Source organism: Desmodus rotundus, chromosome 1, assembly GCF_022682495.2.
Source record: "Desmodus rotundus isolate HL8 chromosome 1, HLdesRot8A.1, whole genome shotgun sequence".
In the NCBI taxonomy this organism is placed as follows: Eukaryota; Metazoa; Chordata; class Mammalia; order Chiroptera; family Phyllostomidae; genus Desmodus; species Desmodus rotundus.
Window position 1 is genome coordinate 121163659 of NC_071387.1, and position 15539 is coordinate 121179197.

General features: G+C 45.7%; 1 protein-coding gene across 1 annotated transcript in view; it reads right to left on the bottom strand.

Annotated features, from left to right (window-relative positions):
- The window catches only part of COL26A1 (collagen type XXVI alpha 1 chain), a 177126-nt gene that overhangs the window by 92285 nt on the left and 69302 nt on the right, over nucleotides 1–15539 (bottom strand). The window contains exon 3 of the mRNA XM_053930424.1: nucleotides 10301–10398. Within this exon, the coding sequence (XP_053786399.1) occupies nucleotides 10301–10398 (98 nt within the window). The remainder of the gene's footprint in view (nucleotides 1–10300; nucleotides 10399–15539) is intronic.

A 15539-nucleotide genomic window follows, 5' to 3' on the forward strand; every position in this document is an offset into this window, starting at 1 on the left:
ATTCACTGAGAATCATTTCCCCAAAATGCTGAGCTCTGCAGATTGGCCAGGAGGCTGCAGCCTCCTCCCGGGAGAACTCCTTCTAGCTTTGAACCCTCAGCCATTCCAAACACAAACACACTCATACACAGAGCTCAAGCCAGGGGTGAAATGTCAACATCATCTTGGACTCAAATCAATCAGCTCAATGCTTGGATGCACGAACGAAGCCACCTCACCCTGAACCTGCCTGTGCGTATATGGGGGCCCAGAGGGTTCATTTCCTGTCCTGGCCAGGAGTCTAGCTGAAAAAAAAAAAAAAAAAGAGGAAAAGTCTCCTACTTGACTTAAACTTTTCATCTCCTGATGACTCTGTGGCAGATCTCCTCCACAAGTCCAAGGCGACATTAGATCTGACCTCTGATACACTACAGAGCAGGGCATCTTAGGTGCTGCACGAAGGCGCCAGCACAGAGTCCAGATGACCTGCCCCTTGTGCTCGGACAACCTGGGTTGGATTTCTCAAGACCTCAAAGGTCCCAGGAGGCTTAAAGTAAAGAGCACTCAATCAGGAGCAAAGAACCAGATTCCAGTTCTGCATAGGCCACTTCCCACCTGGTTGACCTTGGCCAAGTTCCTGGGTCATAGGCATCTATCTTCTTCATGTGTCCTCACATGGCAGAAATGGGGAGCCAGCTCTCTTTTATTAAAGCTCTAATTCCATTCACAAAGGCTCCACCCTCATAACCTACTCCCCTCCTAACATCGTCACACTGGGGAATAGGCTTCAACATAGGAATGATGGGAGGGCGGGGGGAGCAGACACACAAACATTCAGCCTGTAACAGCATCTGCACCGTGGTAATATAGAAGTACGTGACTAAGAGTGCGAAGTGTAAAGCACCATTTCAAAGGTAAGAAATAATGGCATGATGATATGATGTTGATGAAGGTGATGATGTTACCTCTCCTGCCAGCTGCTTGAACTACCTGGAGGGACATCTACTGGCGGGATGTGGCTCAAAGAACTACTTTTTAAATTAAATCTAGTGGTGCAGTAACGGTGCTGAGTCCCATCCTTAGTGGTGACTCCTTTGATCAGCACGGCAGAAATCGTGCTCCATTCACAGCGAGTCAACAGCAGCGGCAGAACCCTGGCTAAGTGCCAGGCCGGGCACCACCAGGGAAGCAGATGATGACGATACCCTCTGCCTTCCAGAACCTCTCAGTCTGTCCACACCAGTGCAATCAGCAGCCTTTCTAGGGACTAATCTGGCAACATGATTCAAAGGCCTTAACTTAATAAGGCTGCGTGGACTTTTCCTAAATTATTAAAGGTGTGGGCAAACACTTTAGGTAAACAGATGTTGACAAAGTTCCAGTCCCAGTAATGATGGAGTAACTTGTGTCAGACTAATTCTACTTTAGATAAAAATTATAAACTCTACATTCAGTTTTTAAACAACTATTTGAAGGCACTAGAAACCAACAAAAAGGCAGCAGAAACTGGAGGGAATTCAACTCTTGCCAAAAGGGAATACCACTGAGTAAATTCTACATTATATGACTTTTCCTTTGAGGGCACACCTCAGCTCAGGCCCTGCAGAGTGGCCAGAAATCAAGTCAAAAACTGCAGTTGTTTAGGCTTAAGGCTGCCAGAGGGAAGAAATCTAATAAGGGAGTAGGTACACAGAGCAGAGAGCCCCAGACTCTGTGTGCAAAGTCCCCTGAAATCGTTGGCTGACCCCTAAACTGTGCACACATATGGGAGATTCCATACAGCTCAGCAGTAAACAGTAGTGGGAAGTCTACAAAAGCTAAGCAGAGATACAAACTTCTACCCAACAGAAGGAAGATGGTTTAGAGCTTGAGTCTCTCCAAGGTAGGGCATTTACTTAATACCGTGGACTTGCCCTTGAAGCCACAGACAGTCTATGCCTTAGAAGTAAAAACTGTATTTCAGGTCCAGGGGATTTACATGCTTAACGTGAAAAGCTATTAAAACTAGGCCTTAATAAATTTGCAGTCACTTAACTGCTTGCTGGAACAAAAATCAACATTCTTCAAGGAAACCAGAACCTCTACGACATATCAAATTGTTCAGTATATAACCAAAAGTTATTAACATGGGAAGAAGAAAAGGGAGGAAGGAAGGAAGGAAGGAAGGAATTATTACCCAAGTCAAGAGAAAAGTGTCAAAATACAGAAATCCCAAGATGGCCCAAATGTTGAAAATAGAAGATAAGGACATAAAAGCCACCATTGTATATAAATTCTAGGATATTAAATAAATCACGGTAAAGATGATTGAACAGATGGGAAAATCTCATCAGGGAAACATAAACAAAAAATGAAATGAAAATTTTAGAACTGAAAAGCATGGTATCTGAAAGGAAAATTTCATGGGATGTCACAGATGTCAGAAGAAAGTCAATGAACTTTGAAGACAGATCAACAGAAATTATCCAATCCAAAAATCAGAGTGGTAAAAAACAAAGACACAGAAACAAAAACAAAAAAACGGAACTCAATGGCAATGCCAAGCAGTCTTACATGTGCAAATGGAATCTTGAAAGAAGAGAATAGGGCAAAGAAATATTTGAGAAAACCATGAACAAAAATTTCGTAATTTAGTAAAAACAAACAAACAAACAAAATTGACTTATAGATCCAAATGCTCAAAGAACCCCAAGCAGGATTAAGAAAATTCTGGCTGGTAACATTACAATCCAACTGCTTTAACACAAAGATATAAAAATTTTTTGATAACAGCCAGAGGGGGCAAGGAAACCCATTTACAGAAGGGAAACAATATGAGTACAGCAGACTTTTCACCAGAAACAATAATGCCAAAAGACAATGGATCAACCAATCTGTTTCAAGTACTGAAAGAACAAATCATCAATCCAGAATTATGAACTCAATGAAAATATTATTCAAAACTTAATGGGAAATAAAGTACAGAGGATGAGGACTGGAGAAAACGGAACCCTTGTGCATTACTTGTGGGAATGTAAAATGGGGCAGCCACTATGAAAACAGTTTGACGGTGCCTCAGCAAGTTAAACACAGAATTGCCACATGATGCAGAAACCCCAGTCCTGGAGTATATATCAAAAAGAATCGAAAACAGGTGTTCAAACAAAAGCTTGTATGTGAATGTTCATAACAGCACTATTCACGATAGCTGAAATGTGGAAAAAACCCAACTGTCCATCAATGGGCGAATGAAAAAACGAAATGTGGTATATCCATATAAAGGAATTTTATTCATTATTCAGATACATGCCACAACTTGGATGGAGCTTTAAAACATTATGCTAAGTAAAAGAAGCCAGGCGCAAAAGGCCACATAGTGTATGGTTCTATTTATATAAAGCATTCGGAACAGGCAAATCGATAGAGACAGAAAGCAGATTTGTGGCTGCCAGGGGAGGAGGGAAGGGAGAATGAGGAATGACTGCTTAATGGGTATAGGGTTTCCCTTTGGGGTGATAAAAATAAGTTCTGGAACTAGATAGTGGTGTGGTTGCAAAGCATTGTGAGTGTACTTAATACCACTGAATCATACATTTTAAAATGGTTAATTTTATGTCTGTGTACTTTACCAAAATTTAATTAACTAACTAATTAAAATTAAGGCAAAATAAATACTAAAAAAAAGATCTTTATTAGTTGAATTCACTGCATGCAGATCTGTACTACAAAAATGCTAAAATAACTTCCTTTTTATTTACTTTTTATCACATTTTATTTTTATGCTATTACAGTAGTCCCCATGGAAATAACCCCCGGGGCTGAGGAGAAGGGACGCGGGCGGGGGCTGGGCGCTCCGGGAAGAAAGTAAAGGTCCCTGGAAATGATAACTGTGCGGCAAGTACAGGATTACTTTTTTCCCTCTCACTTTCTAAAAAGATGATCTGACTAGTTAATTCAAAAATTATGTTACTGAATTCTGAATGTTGTAATATATTCGGATTTAAAACGTATGACGACAACAGCACAAAGGATGATGCGGGGGATAGACAGAACCATCCTATTAACGCTGTCTTCTCGCTTACACGGAATAGTCCCATGTTTACCCTGCTTCCCACAGTAAGTTAAGGAGACAGAGTGTAACCCTCAGAAGAGCAACTAAGGAATAATACACAGAAGTATAACTAAAAATCCAATAAAGGAAAATATGCAATTTCTGTTTCCAGTCATACTAACTCACTCTTAACTTGCCCTCCCACCATAAACAATTTGAAAATTGGACAAAATTTATGAAACAAATGTTCACAGACATTGAACAACGTGGAGCAATGATCTCTGAGAGCAGAAAAACGAACGAGGCATCGCTGAAGGCACCTCCTGGACCAGAGCGCAGGCAGAGGGGACTCAGCAGGGCACAGAGCCTCTGAGCTGAAGAGGCGACCGCAGAGTTCAGGGCGGCTGAGGCACGTCTGACGTCTGACGGACAGAGCACCAGAGAAAATGGGATTGTGCTCGCAATCACTCCCGGGGGCAAAACGTACTTAAGTGTACGCTTCTGGTGTATGTGATAAGTTATATGGGAATTTTACCTCAATCAAGTTGATTTTAAAATGCACACATAATTATTAAAATAAAATATAGAAAACAGGCATAGCCCTAGATGTATGGATCGCCCTGTATCTATAAAATCTGTTATCAAATTCATCTGATATCAACAAATTCGTTACTGAAAACTTCCCCACAAAGAAATTCTATTCAACATTTAAGGAAAAAGCTGTACCAACTTTATTTTTAAGATGCTTTCAGAAAATAAAGGAGGAGAAAAAATTCCCAATTCTTTTTATGAGAACAGCATACCCTCATAACTACAGACTGACAGACATTATAAGGAAAGAAAATTACACATAAGTATCAAATATGGAAATATAGAAAAGGATAGTACATCCCAGTGACGTTTATCCCAGTGATAATAATGTTTCTCTCAGAAAAAAAGGCTGGCTAGTATTCAATGTAATTTGTCACATTAACATAATTAAGAACAAAAAATATAATTACCTCAGTACAGATGCATTTGATGAAATTCAGTACCTATTCATGATAAACATTCTCCAGCAAACTAACAATATAGAAGAGATTCTCTTCATCCGATAAATGGCAAATAAGAAAAATACACTGTTAACGACATACTTAATAGTGAAATATTGAGAACCTTCCCCCGTGACCAGAAACAGGGCAAATGTGTCTGTTGTCATCACTTCTATTAAACATTTTACTAGGAGTTCAAGCAGTCTAATTCGGCAATACAAAGAAAAATCATAAAGATTTAAAAGGAAGAAGCAAAAATGTCTTTATTCACAGAGGACATGAAAGTTTTTGTAGGAATTCCAAAGAAATCAATAAATAAGTTACTAGAACTAATAAATAAATTTACTATGGTTTTCAGATACTAGATCAATATTTACAAATCAAATACATTTTTATATACTAGCATCAAAAAATTAGAAAGTCATATTTTAAAAAGCAACTTCCTTTTTTAAAAACCACCAAAAGTACCAAACATTTAGAAATACACTTGATAAACCACAAGCAAGCCCTCTATGCTGAAAGCTGTAAAGATGGCTGAGAAAACTGAAGGACCACATAACCGGTGAGCCACATGGTGCTCGTGGACCGCAGGCTCGTCTTTCAGACGGTCACTCTCCCCAACTGGTCTGTAAATTGTGCCACAGCCCTGATCCCAATCCCACAGGCAGCTTTGTGCAGACATCAATACGTTGGTTGTAAAGTTTTTCACGGAAATGCAAAGGAACTAAAGTAGTCAAAATAGTCCTTAAAAAGAAAAAACTACGTTCCATTTTATTCCACAGATAAAATTAAAAAGATTAATATCACCAAATGTTGGCAAGAATATGGAGCAATTGGAACACACTTTGTTTGTGGGAATGTAAACTGTTAAAACCTCTTTGGAAAATAGTTTGGCTGTTTTTTGTAACATTGAACAACCCAATTAAAAATGGGCAAAAGCCTTGGACAGACTTCACAAAAGAAGACATAAGAGTGGCTGGTAGGCACATCAGACAGGCATACAGAAAGGCTCGGCCTCATTTGCGGACGGGGAAGCACAAATTAAAATCACAGTTAGAGAGCATTTCACACCCACTGCATGGGCTAAAAGAAAAAAGGTGGACACCACCAAATGTTTGCAAGGATGTGGAGCAACTGGAATGTACTTTCCTGATGGGAGTGTAAGTCACTTTGGAAAACGTTTGCGCTCTCTCTTATAAAATTAAACATACACCATGACCTACCAATTCTAGGGATTTATCCCAAGGAAATAAAAATATAGGTTCACAGAAACTTCATTCATAAAGCCAAAAGCTAGGACAACCCAGATTATTATCCACAAGAGAATGAATGAATAAAATTGTGGTTATTTATGTGATAGGATAATACCCAGTAGTAAAAACAAATAAACTACTGATACACATGTAACAACACAAACACATCTCAAAAATGCTGTTCAGTGAAAGAACCATACACAACAGGGAATCACACCATATGATTCCATTTATATGAAGTACAAGCATAAGTAAAACAGATCCGTGATGATAGAAGGTAGAACAGTGGTCGTTTAGTGGTGGGAACTTTCTGGGAAGTGATGGAAATGTTTATGTATTATTCCAAACTCATCAAACTCATCAAATGTACATTTAGGATTGGTGCTTTTCAGTGTACGTAAATTTTACCCCAGTTAAAAAAAAAAAGATGTTTACAGCAATGCTAGTAATAATTTAAAATTCGGAGCAACTTAAATACCTTATAGTGGGGGGTTAGTTAATAAAGCAGGTACCCAAATACAACCCCCACTCAAAATGACCCTACAAAAATCTATGCATTGACAAGGAGCGATGCTCGTGACAACTTCTATGAAAAAGAAAGTTATCGAACAGCAGGCTCATCACAACTGGCCGGTCAGCTCAGAACACGCCTGAAGGCATTCACTCAAGGAAGACTTGAGGTTACGTCAAGGTGCACTTCCGCTTTTTCTTACTTTGCAAGAAGAGTGAACATGTACTTGCTTTTGTAATAAGAAAACATATTGCTAGATATATACATACAGCCATAGATTCGTACATACAGTTAGTTTCTATTATTCATGGCGGTATGTTCTGTAAAGACACCGGAAAGTCTGAATTAGCAAATACTGAACTGTTGCTCTTGGGGCCAACACAGGGCTAGGTTCCTGGGAGCCTCACAATGCTTTCGTCAGCTGATCAAGAGTAACCTTGTTTTATGTGTGCTTCTCTTTAAAGATACCATACTGAATACATACCATCGATTCACTGACATTGAACTCACAGCCAACAGCACTATACCCAATGCCTGAGCAAAGCTCATTTATAACGCACATTTTCTCCATAAGGCACATCAGAGCCTTTTTGCACTTAAGAACACTACACAGCACTATGCTTGGGGACATTTTAAACAATGGGATCTTCTGCCCCACCCCCCAAAAAAGCATAAAAATGCAAAACCGTGGCATTAATAATTTTTTTAAATTCAGTTACAATTGTCTGCATTTTCTCCCCATCCCTCCACCCCACCCCAGCCAGAGAGAAAGAAGGAGCTTATACCCTTTGCAACGGCATGGATGGAACTGGAGAGCATTATGCTAAGTGAAACAAGCCAGGCGGTGAGGGACAAATACCATATGACCTCACCTTTAACTGGAACATAATCAACAAAAGAAAAAAGCAAACAAAAAAACGTGGCATTAAAAAGGCCATTGAAAGAACACCTGTTTGCAGTGTGAGAGTTGAAGCATGAAGGCAGAGTTCCACCTTGTTCAGCCTCGGCTGGGAGCATGCAAACTGGGCGACCCTGATTTTTTACCTCTCTGTGCATATCTGTGAATGACCTCGAAAGTGCCTCTAGTATTGATTTCAGGGTTCCAAATGAACTTTAACAAGTAGGCCAATTAACAAATACAGATTTTGCAAATAATCGGGATTGACCATATAGACATATCTGTGAAGGAAAGTATCCCCAAGCCTTTGGCCCGCACTCCTGGGGCATCCAGGGAGGAAGGACAAGAGGCCGATAGGAAGGAGGAAGTGGATAAAGGAAGAAGGGAAGAAGGCGGCCCAGAGAGAGGCCACCTAGGAGGCTGGAGCCACCTACCCCTCAGCAGTCACATCCAGAGTCCTAACACTGGACAGACCCGAGAGAATGGAAGGAAAACCAGACACAGCCAAAGAGGAACACACTTCTCCTGGGGAAGCTCGTCTGAACAAAAGTAAAACCCACCAAGGAGAGCGCTTGTGATCTGCAGGCGTTCCAGAGAGGCAGCAATGGGAACGAGTGGGAATAATTGTCCCAGGACCCTCAACAACCATCTTTGGAATGTGCTTAAAACCGCAGACACACCCGGGGCACGTGGTGCCCACCAACTTCCAGAGGGTCTTGGGACAGCCCAGCCTTGCGGGCAGCCACCACGCATGTATGTATGACCAAGTCCCACTGAGAACCCTGGCTCAGGGGCCTTCCCTGGTGGGCAGTGCCCCATGTGTACTGAGTGACACGTGTCACTGTTGGGAGCGGTTACACTGTCCACACTTCCACTGGGAGGGGACAACTGGAAGCTCCAAGTGTGGACGTCTCTTGGACTCTGCCCCTCGCATCTCTTATCTGGGCTGAGTTTAAATTGTTTTCTTCCACTGTCGTAAACCATAAATGTGAGTGTAACAGCTTTTGAGTTCCAATAAGTCTTTCTAGTAAATTATCAAACTTGAGGGTTGTCTTGGGGCCTCCCAATCTGCCTATATATCTGCTTCTCCAATCCTCTTTCTAATCAGCTTTGCCATCCCGCCAGTTCCCTCAATGAGTTCAATAAAACACATGCTCACTATCTACTTGTGTGAGAATTATGGCTAAGCCTGTGCTTCATTAGGTGGAGCCCAATGCTGATCGTTGAAAAGCACCCAGTCAGTTACTCAAGCGTAAATCAATCACTTCCCCGGAAGCCCCTGACCCCCACCCCTTGCAGAAGGCAGACAGCCGGTCTGCTCTGCTCTGCGCCGTCGGGGGACCAGAGGTCTTGCCCACTCCATGGCACTGACAGGAAGGGCAGGTCCAAGTCCTGCTCTGAGGACCTCAGACCTCAGCAAGGGACCCAGGGTGCACCGTGGTCATTCAACACATAAAGCACAGGGTCCGGACACCCACACTTCCACTGGGGGTTAGCCTCACCTCACCCTCTCACCCCTGAACTCCCTCCTGCTCCTCCCCAAGGAAGGCCTGTGGCAGTCCTGTGCCCCCAAGGGTGGCCCAGCCCCGAGCTGCCCTCCCTCCACTCCCAGAATCGATATAATTGGACCCTTTATATCTTAGCCCCTCTCTTCAGCTCAGCATTGGGCCACGAGCCCACTGAGGCACCGGCATCAGCAGCAGCAGCAGCATCCTCATCATCTCTGCTAGTTCTGTTATGTTATTATTTATGACTGAAAGCATTTTAGGCAGTTTATAACAAAAGCATCTACATAACTTATAGCTTATTGTAACTTTTATTATAACCCTAACATAGTATAAAAGTATATACATGTAACAAAAATCAGTAAATTAGATTATTAAAAAAGATGAAAGAATGATTTTGTCAGAAAGTCAAGGTTGAGGGAAGTTACTATTTCCAAATAAAAAACTGACCCTCAGCCTTACGACCAGTCGGCTATGCTGTGAACAAGGGGGCTACATGCCTGCTCATTGGGCAGGACCTGCTTTCCCAGGCTGTGAGCACGGCGGGGATTTGCTGTTGGCCATCTCTGACTCCCACCCAAATGCGGCTATCTGGCCCCTTTGGGCCCCATAGCCAGGCTGAGACCACCCAGCCCAGGACTCAAAAAAAAAAGGCCCGGCTCTAGGCGCCCCCCTCCTGCTCTCCCTCTGGGCACCAGCCAGGCAGAAGAGCAGGGGCAGTGGGCAAGGCCTTCCTTCTGCTGCCACCCACCAGGTGCACCTGCCTCGTTCTACAGCAGATGTGGCTCCAAGGCTGGTGGGCCCCCATCTGCATTTGCTCAGAGCCCAAACTTCCAGCTCTGCCTGCCCCCGCTTCTGGGTGAGCTGGAGCCAGAGCAAAAGAAATAGGCTGTGAGTAAACCCTCTCCCCCGGACTGGGGCGCACCCCAGCTTGGCTGGTCCAGAACACTCGGTTCCGAGGTGCCAGGAAAAGGAAGGGAAGAATGTGGAAAAAGGACCTGCTCACAGCAGGGCAGCAAGAGAAGCATTCAGGACTCTCAAGCCCAGCCCGGCCAGGGCCCGGTCCCCCACCCCCGTGTCCCCAGAGACTCACCCTCGTCACAGTTGCTCCCAGTAAAGCCAGGGCAGCACTTCCACTCCAGCGCTGTCACCGTTCGGTAGGACACTCTGTACGTGGGTCTGATCAGGGTCCTGTAACTGACACAAGGGCAGTGTCAGGACAGTGCAGGCACCGCCCCCCCCCCCAGACCCAGCTCCTGCAGAGCCGGCCCCGCCCGGGGCTCTGGGGGCTGCCCAGCCAGTGGGTCCTGTGGCCCTGGGCAAGTGACCTTCCCTCTCTGTGCCAAGTGTATTTGAAAGTCCCTTCCAGCTCTGTCTTCCTGAAAGCCCACAGGTGTGGCCACCTGTGGTGGAAAGGTGTCCTGCATGCTGACGGCTAGGGACTGAATTGTGTGTCCCAGAATTCGTGGGTTGAAGCCCTCTCCCCCTCCCCCCCCCCCACACTCACACAGAGGAAAGGTCACGTGGCTACAGAGAAGAAGACAGCTGCCCGAGAAAACAAAGTTCTGTTGTCGAAGCCACCTGGTCTATGATACCTTGTTACTGCAGTTCAAGCTAAGACATGGACCAAAATAATGAATAAGGTAAGGAAAAATACCATCAGAACCTGTGTAACTTCCAACCACCTGCAAGTCCCTGAACTCCAACCTTTTCCCCAATCTTTATTTCTTTTTGTTAATTCACCCAGTGAATACTTTCTGAGTGCCAACTACATGTTATATTTGGTCAAGATTGATAAAACTGAGTCCACATATTGAAGAAATCACAGCCCGGTAGACGAGAGTCACTTCAGGGAAGGTTCACAGTCCAGTAGTGAGGCTCTAGCGAGTTGCTATGGAGTCCATAGTAAAATTTCAACATCCTGTAGTTTCAATTTTTTCTTACAAATAAGTTTGATACTTATTTTGTATCAATGTTATTTTGGAATTGTGTGAAACTCAGAGCATAGTGAATATGACACATATGAGCAGATTTCACAACGGGGATGAATTCAACCTTGTTATTCGTCATGGCTCTGCTGCTCGACCACGCTGGCACACCTTCCTCTTAAAAGCAAAACTCCATGACTTCACAAAATTTGAATCTGCTGACGCCGAGCAACTTAACCACTGAGTGGAAAAGTTATGAATTAATTGGTAGCAGCAGGCGTGACGTCTCGAGATGTACCGTTGACAGGAAAACACACGAGTCACATCTTGAATTTCAGAAATACTGCACCAAATCCAAAAAATCCTGTTATGCTAATTTCCCTTTTTTAAAAAAATCCTCTCCCTTGTGTTTCGCAAACATTCCAGCAAACCAGCTTCCCCCCGGAGAGCCAAGGAGGGTATCGCTGTGTGCAGCGGTGGGCAGGAACCCTCGAGTGAGTGAGGAGCCAGAGTCAGCACAGAGAGACGCTCGCAGCCGGGATCTGGAGAGGTGTGGACCGAAGATCCCCCCACTCACCCGCCCCAGGAAGCAACTGGCATAGGCCAACGGGGAAAGAGGGTGGCAGGGAAACAGTGTCACCATCACCACTTCTTACAGCAGGTGGCCTGGTGGGACATAGGGGGGTTAATGAGCCTGGGCCCAAGGAGTATAAGTAGCCTGTCTGCATCATAAACGCACTTTCACACTCACACACACATTCACTTGCACGCTCACACCTCACATAAGTACACGCTCTCACATACCCACACACGTGCTCACACACTCAACACTCACATGCACTCATTCACAGGCTCACACTCTCACACCCCGAGGCTGCTGCGGGCGGGACTCCCAGCCTGAAGCAGGCCCAGCTGGGAGAGGGGAGAGGGGAGAAGCTCTCATTGAGACAAAAAAGGCCAGTGTTATTGTGGTTATCATTCCACAATAAAAGTAAATCAAACCGTCAGGCTGTAGGCCTTAAACTTAGACAGTAATGTACACCAATTATTTCTCAATAAAACTGAAAAAATGAATTATCTAGAGAAAAATTTTTTAAAGATGCCAGTTTTTAAATTAATTCCTGGAAGAAGATTGTTGCTCTGGCTGAGAAAGATCAGAACCCCCTGCATCCATCCAGGGGAGGCATGCGGGCAGGAAAGGTCACGTCGCTCACGGCTTGTGTCCTGCCAGGTGCACCTGATGCCAGGGGAGGATCGCTCCCACAGCCTCAGCACCTCGGGACAGAGGCGGCCCGGGCTCTGGGCTCCAGCCCTAGTGCCCACCACAGCGTGGACTTGCTCCTTCCCCTCCCTGAGCCCGTTTCCTGGTCTGCATGACGAGGACCCCGTGGAGAACAGAATGTGGTGTGTGAGGCTCCCTGGGAGGGAATGTGTGGGAGGCACTGAGAGCAGAAAGGGGTGCATGGAGGCCAGGTTTGCAAACACAGATCTGGCCTCTCTCCTCCCAGCCCACGCCCTTCGTCAGTCCCCACTGGTCAGGAGGGTCTGACCTGCTCCAGCTCACACAGCGACCCTGTGGCCCCCTGTGCCATGGACTACCTTCCAGCCTGTGAGCCCTCCAAAATGCACAAGGCATTCACCAGTCCACTCCTTAACGACGATGACGATGGTGATAAAAATACTAGTGTGTGTAGATATGACAAGAGCTTTCACCGAGTGCTCACCATGTGCCAGGTACTGCTCTGAGTGTCTTACACTTGCTGACTGTAACAACCCTAACAGATGGATGTTACCACTGTTCCTAATTTACAGATGAGAAAACAGAGGCACAGAAGTTAAGTAACTTTCTCAAGGTGGTGGAACTCAATCCAAATGCAGGTGGAATGGGGAGAGCCTAGTAATACCAGTTTGTCTGTTTCTCCCTACATCTGCACAAGGTACTGATCTGGGGCCCCCGAATTACGAAGGCAGAGCTTGGCCCCCAGAGAAGGTCTTTTTCTGCCCCTCACTTCAAGGCCGTGCCCTGGCCTGTGCCGCTCGCTGTAGGACCAGCAGGAGTCAGACCGCCTGCGAAGCCCAACAGCAGGGCCCACCAGCAGGTGGCGCTGCTTCACCGGCCCAGAGGGCCAGGGCTCAGCGTGGCTGCCCTCCAGTCCAACCTGAAGGCCCAAGGCAGGCTCAGTGTTCACTGCCTCTCCCTCAGCCTGGGCAAGAAGCCGAGAAGCTTCACCCTTTTATGTCCATGGAGAACTCCCAGTCCTTCTGCTGGGCTCCAGGCTGCAAACCCAGATCTTTCTAAATTGCAGATCTAGTTTTGAGGCTGCCCTCTTGTAACAGGGTGCAGCCAAGAGGGGGGCCCCAAGTAGGGATTTGTAATGGGGTCCAGAAGAGCTTGGAGATAACTGGCTCCACACCACAGGGCCACACCTGCCCGGAATGCTGGCTGCTCTGGACAACTGTGGGAGGGGCCAGAAATGGGGCTGCGGAGGAAGATTGGCGCTGGGATTTAAACCCAGGCTGGGCAGCCATTTGGTGTCTCTTTTGGGGACCACGTGTCTTTTCAGGGACCATGCGGCTTTGGACGTGCTCCCTTTTTGCCACACGGATGGTGCCAGGAGCCTGAGTCATGGCCTTCTGCTTCTTTCCTGAGATACGGTGCCCTGGACTGGGCAGAGGGAGAAGGAAGGGCTGTGTGCGTTTGTGGGTATTCTAGAGAACTTTAGTCTGTGTAACTTTTAAATAAATAATAATTCTTTTCCTTTTCACCCATCTCTGGCATTGAGAGATGCCAGTTCTGAAGGTCATGAACTGGGGTCCAAGGGTGACCATCTGATTTATAGGGTGTTTGCAAGGTCTAGGCCTCAGAAAGCTGCAGGATGTCCCTGCGGATCTCGGGACTTTTAGTGGAAGGTGCCTGCAGTGCTAGGGACTTCTGGCTGCCGGATACTGGGTGTAAGTGCTGAGTTTAAGTGCAGTTGTTCCCAGCGGGGAAAAGGAACAAGGATTAAAAGTGAATTGTGGTTAAATCTGGATGGGCAAAACTATGTAGGAAAGGTTGTGAAAGTTTTAAACCTGGAGGAAAGGAAACCTCAACTACTCGTTTTCTGGTTTCATGGGAAAGGAGCGAGTCTGCCATTGGTTCTGTGTCTGATCAGAAATCGTCTGAACCTGAAGACGTAGTGAAGGTCGCCTGTAACGGTTGGGGAGAATGCCTTTGCCGCTCGGGACCCAGGGAGGGTCACTCGGGCCGAGCAGTGTCTCAGCCTGAGGCAACGGAGCGAGTCTCTGCCCAGAGACGGGGCCTGACACAGCATCTCTGCGAGGCCCCCTTGGACGCACGGGGGCAAGAGGATGCCTCTGCCTGGGTGTCGTTCTGGAGCTCTGTGGTTTGGACTTTGCTCTGTATCTGCTCTGAAAAGGAAACTGAGGATTCCAGGGAAGGTTAAAACTTCACACTCTGTAGGAGAGTGAACAAGGGAAAGTGTAAGATACGTAAATGAAGAAGCTGTATAAAATGAATGTCAGAAGGAAAAGGATTTTCCTTTGCACTTGGTATTTTTCTCCCTACCCGACCCCTCCGGAACTTGGCATTCTGAAGGAGTGAGTGATGCCATAAGGTTTCTTTGCATAAATCCATTAAGCCCAGTCACTACTGGTGGTTTGGGAACCGATACTTTGACTGGATTGTCATGCCTGAAGGAGGCACGTCTGGGTTCTGGGCGTCACCAGGAAGCCCTGAGGAACTGGGACTGACTTGCAGAGCTAGTGAAAGCCCAGGAGAAGAAGCCTGGTACCTTGGTTGGTTGTGCAGTTCGTGGCAGTCTTTCCAGGGAAGGAAGGAAGGTTGCTTTCCTGAAAGGTGGCTGAAAAGGGACCTGCAGGCACAACGGAAGCCTCAAGGATCTGAGGGAAACAACTGGCACAGGCGGAGCCGGATGGCGGATGCGGGGTGCTGCTTCTGTGCCCCGGGGGGCAGGCTGAGAAGTCAACCTAAAGGCTGCCTGTGTGAGTTCCAGCAAAGCGGACCCATAGATCACAGGCGGTCCAGGCTGCTCTCGGTGTGTTTATGCAAATGAACAGGCAGAAGTAAAAGCTGGGCTCAATGTGGTCCCTTTAATGACAGTGAGGGTGATCTTAGGGAGAAAAATCGTGGTCTAAGGAAAATCACAATGCTCAGTATTGGATATCGGAATGGCGCAGCTAACTGTCTTGAAAGTTTATTTTTCATTTAAAAGTTAAAACTGAGTTTGAAATATCACCAAAAATGTTCAATTTACAGGCATGAAGGACCTGTCAAATTGCCACTGTTAGATGTCATTGCAGCAAGGGCCTTGCAACTGGATGTCTTCTCAAAAGACAGTCTCACAGGCACAGCGACAGGCCTGGGGATTCTGTGTAAATTAA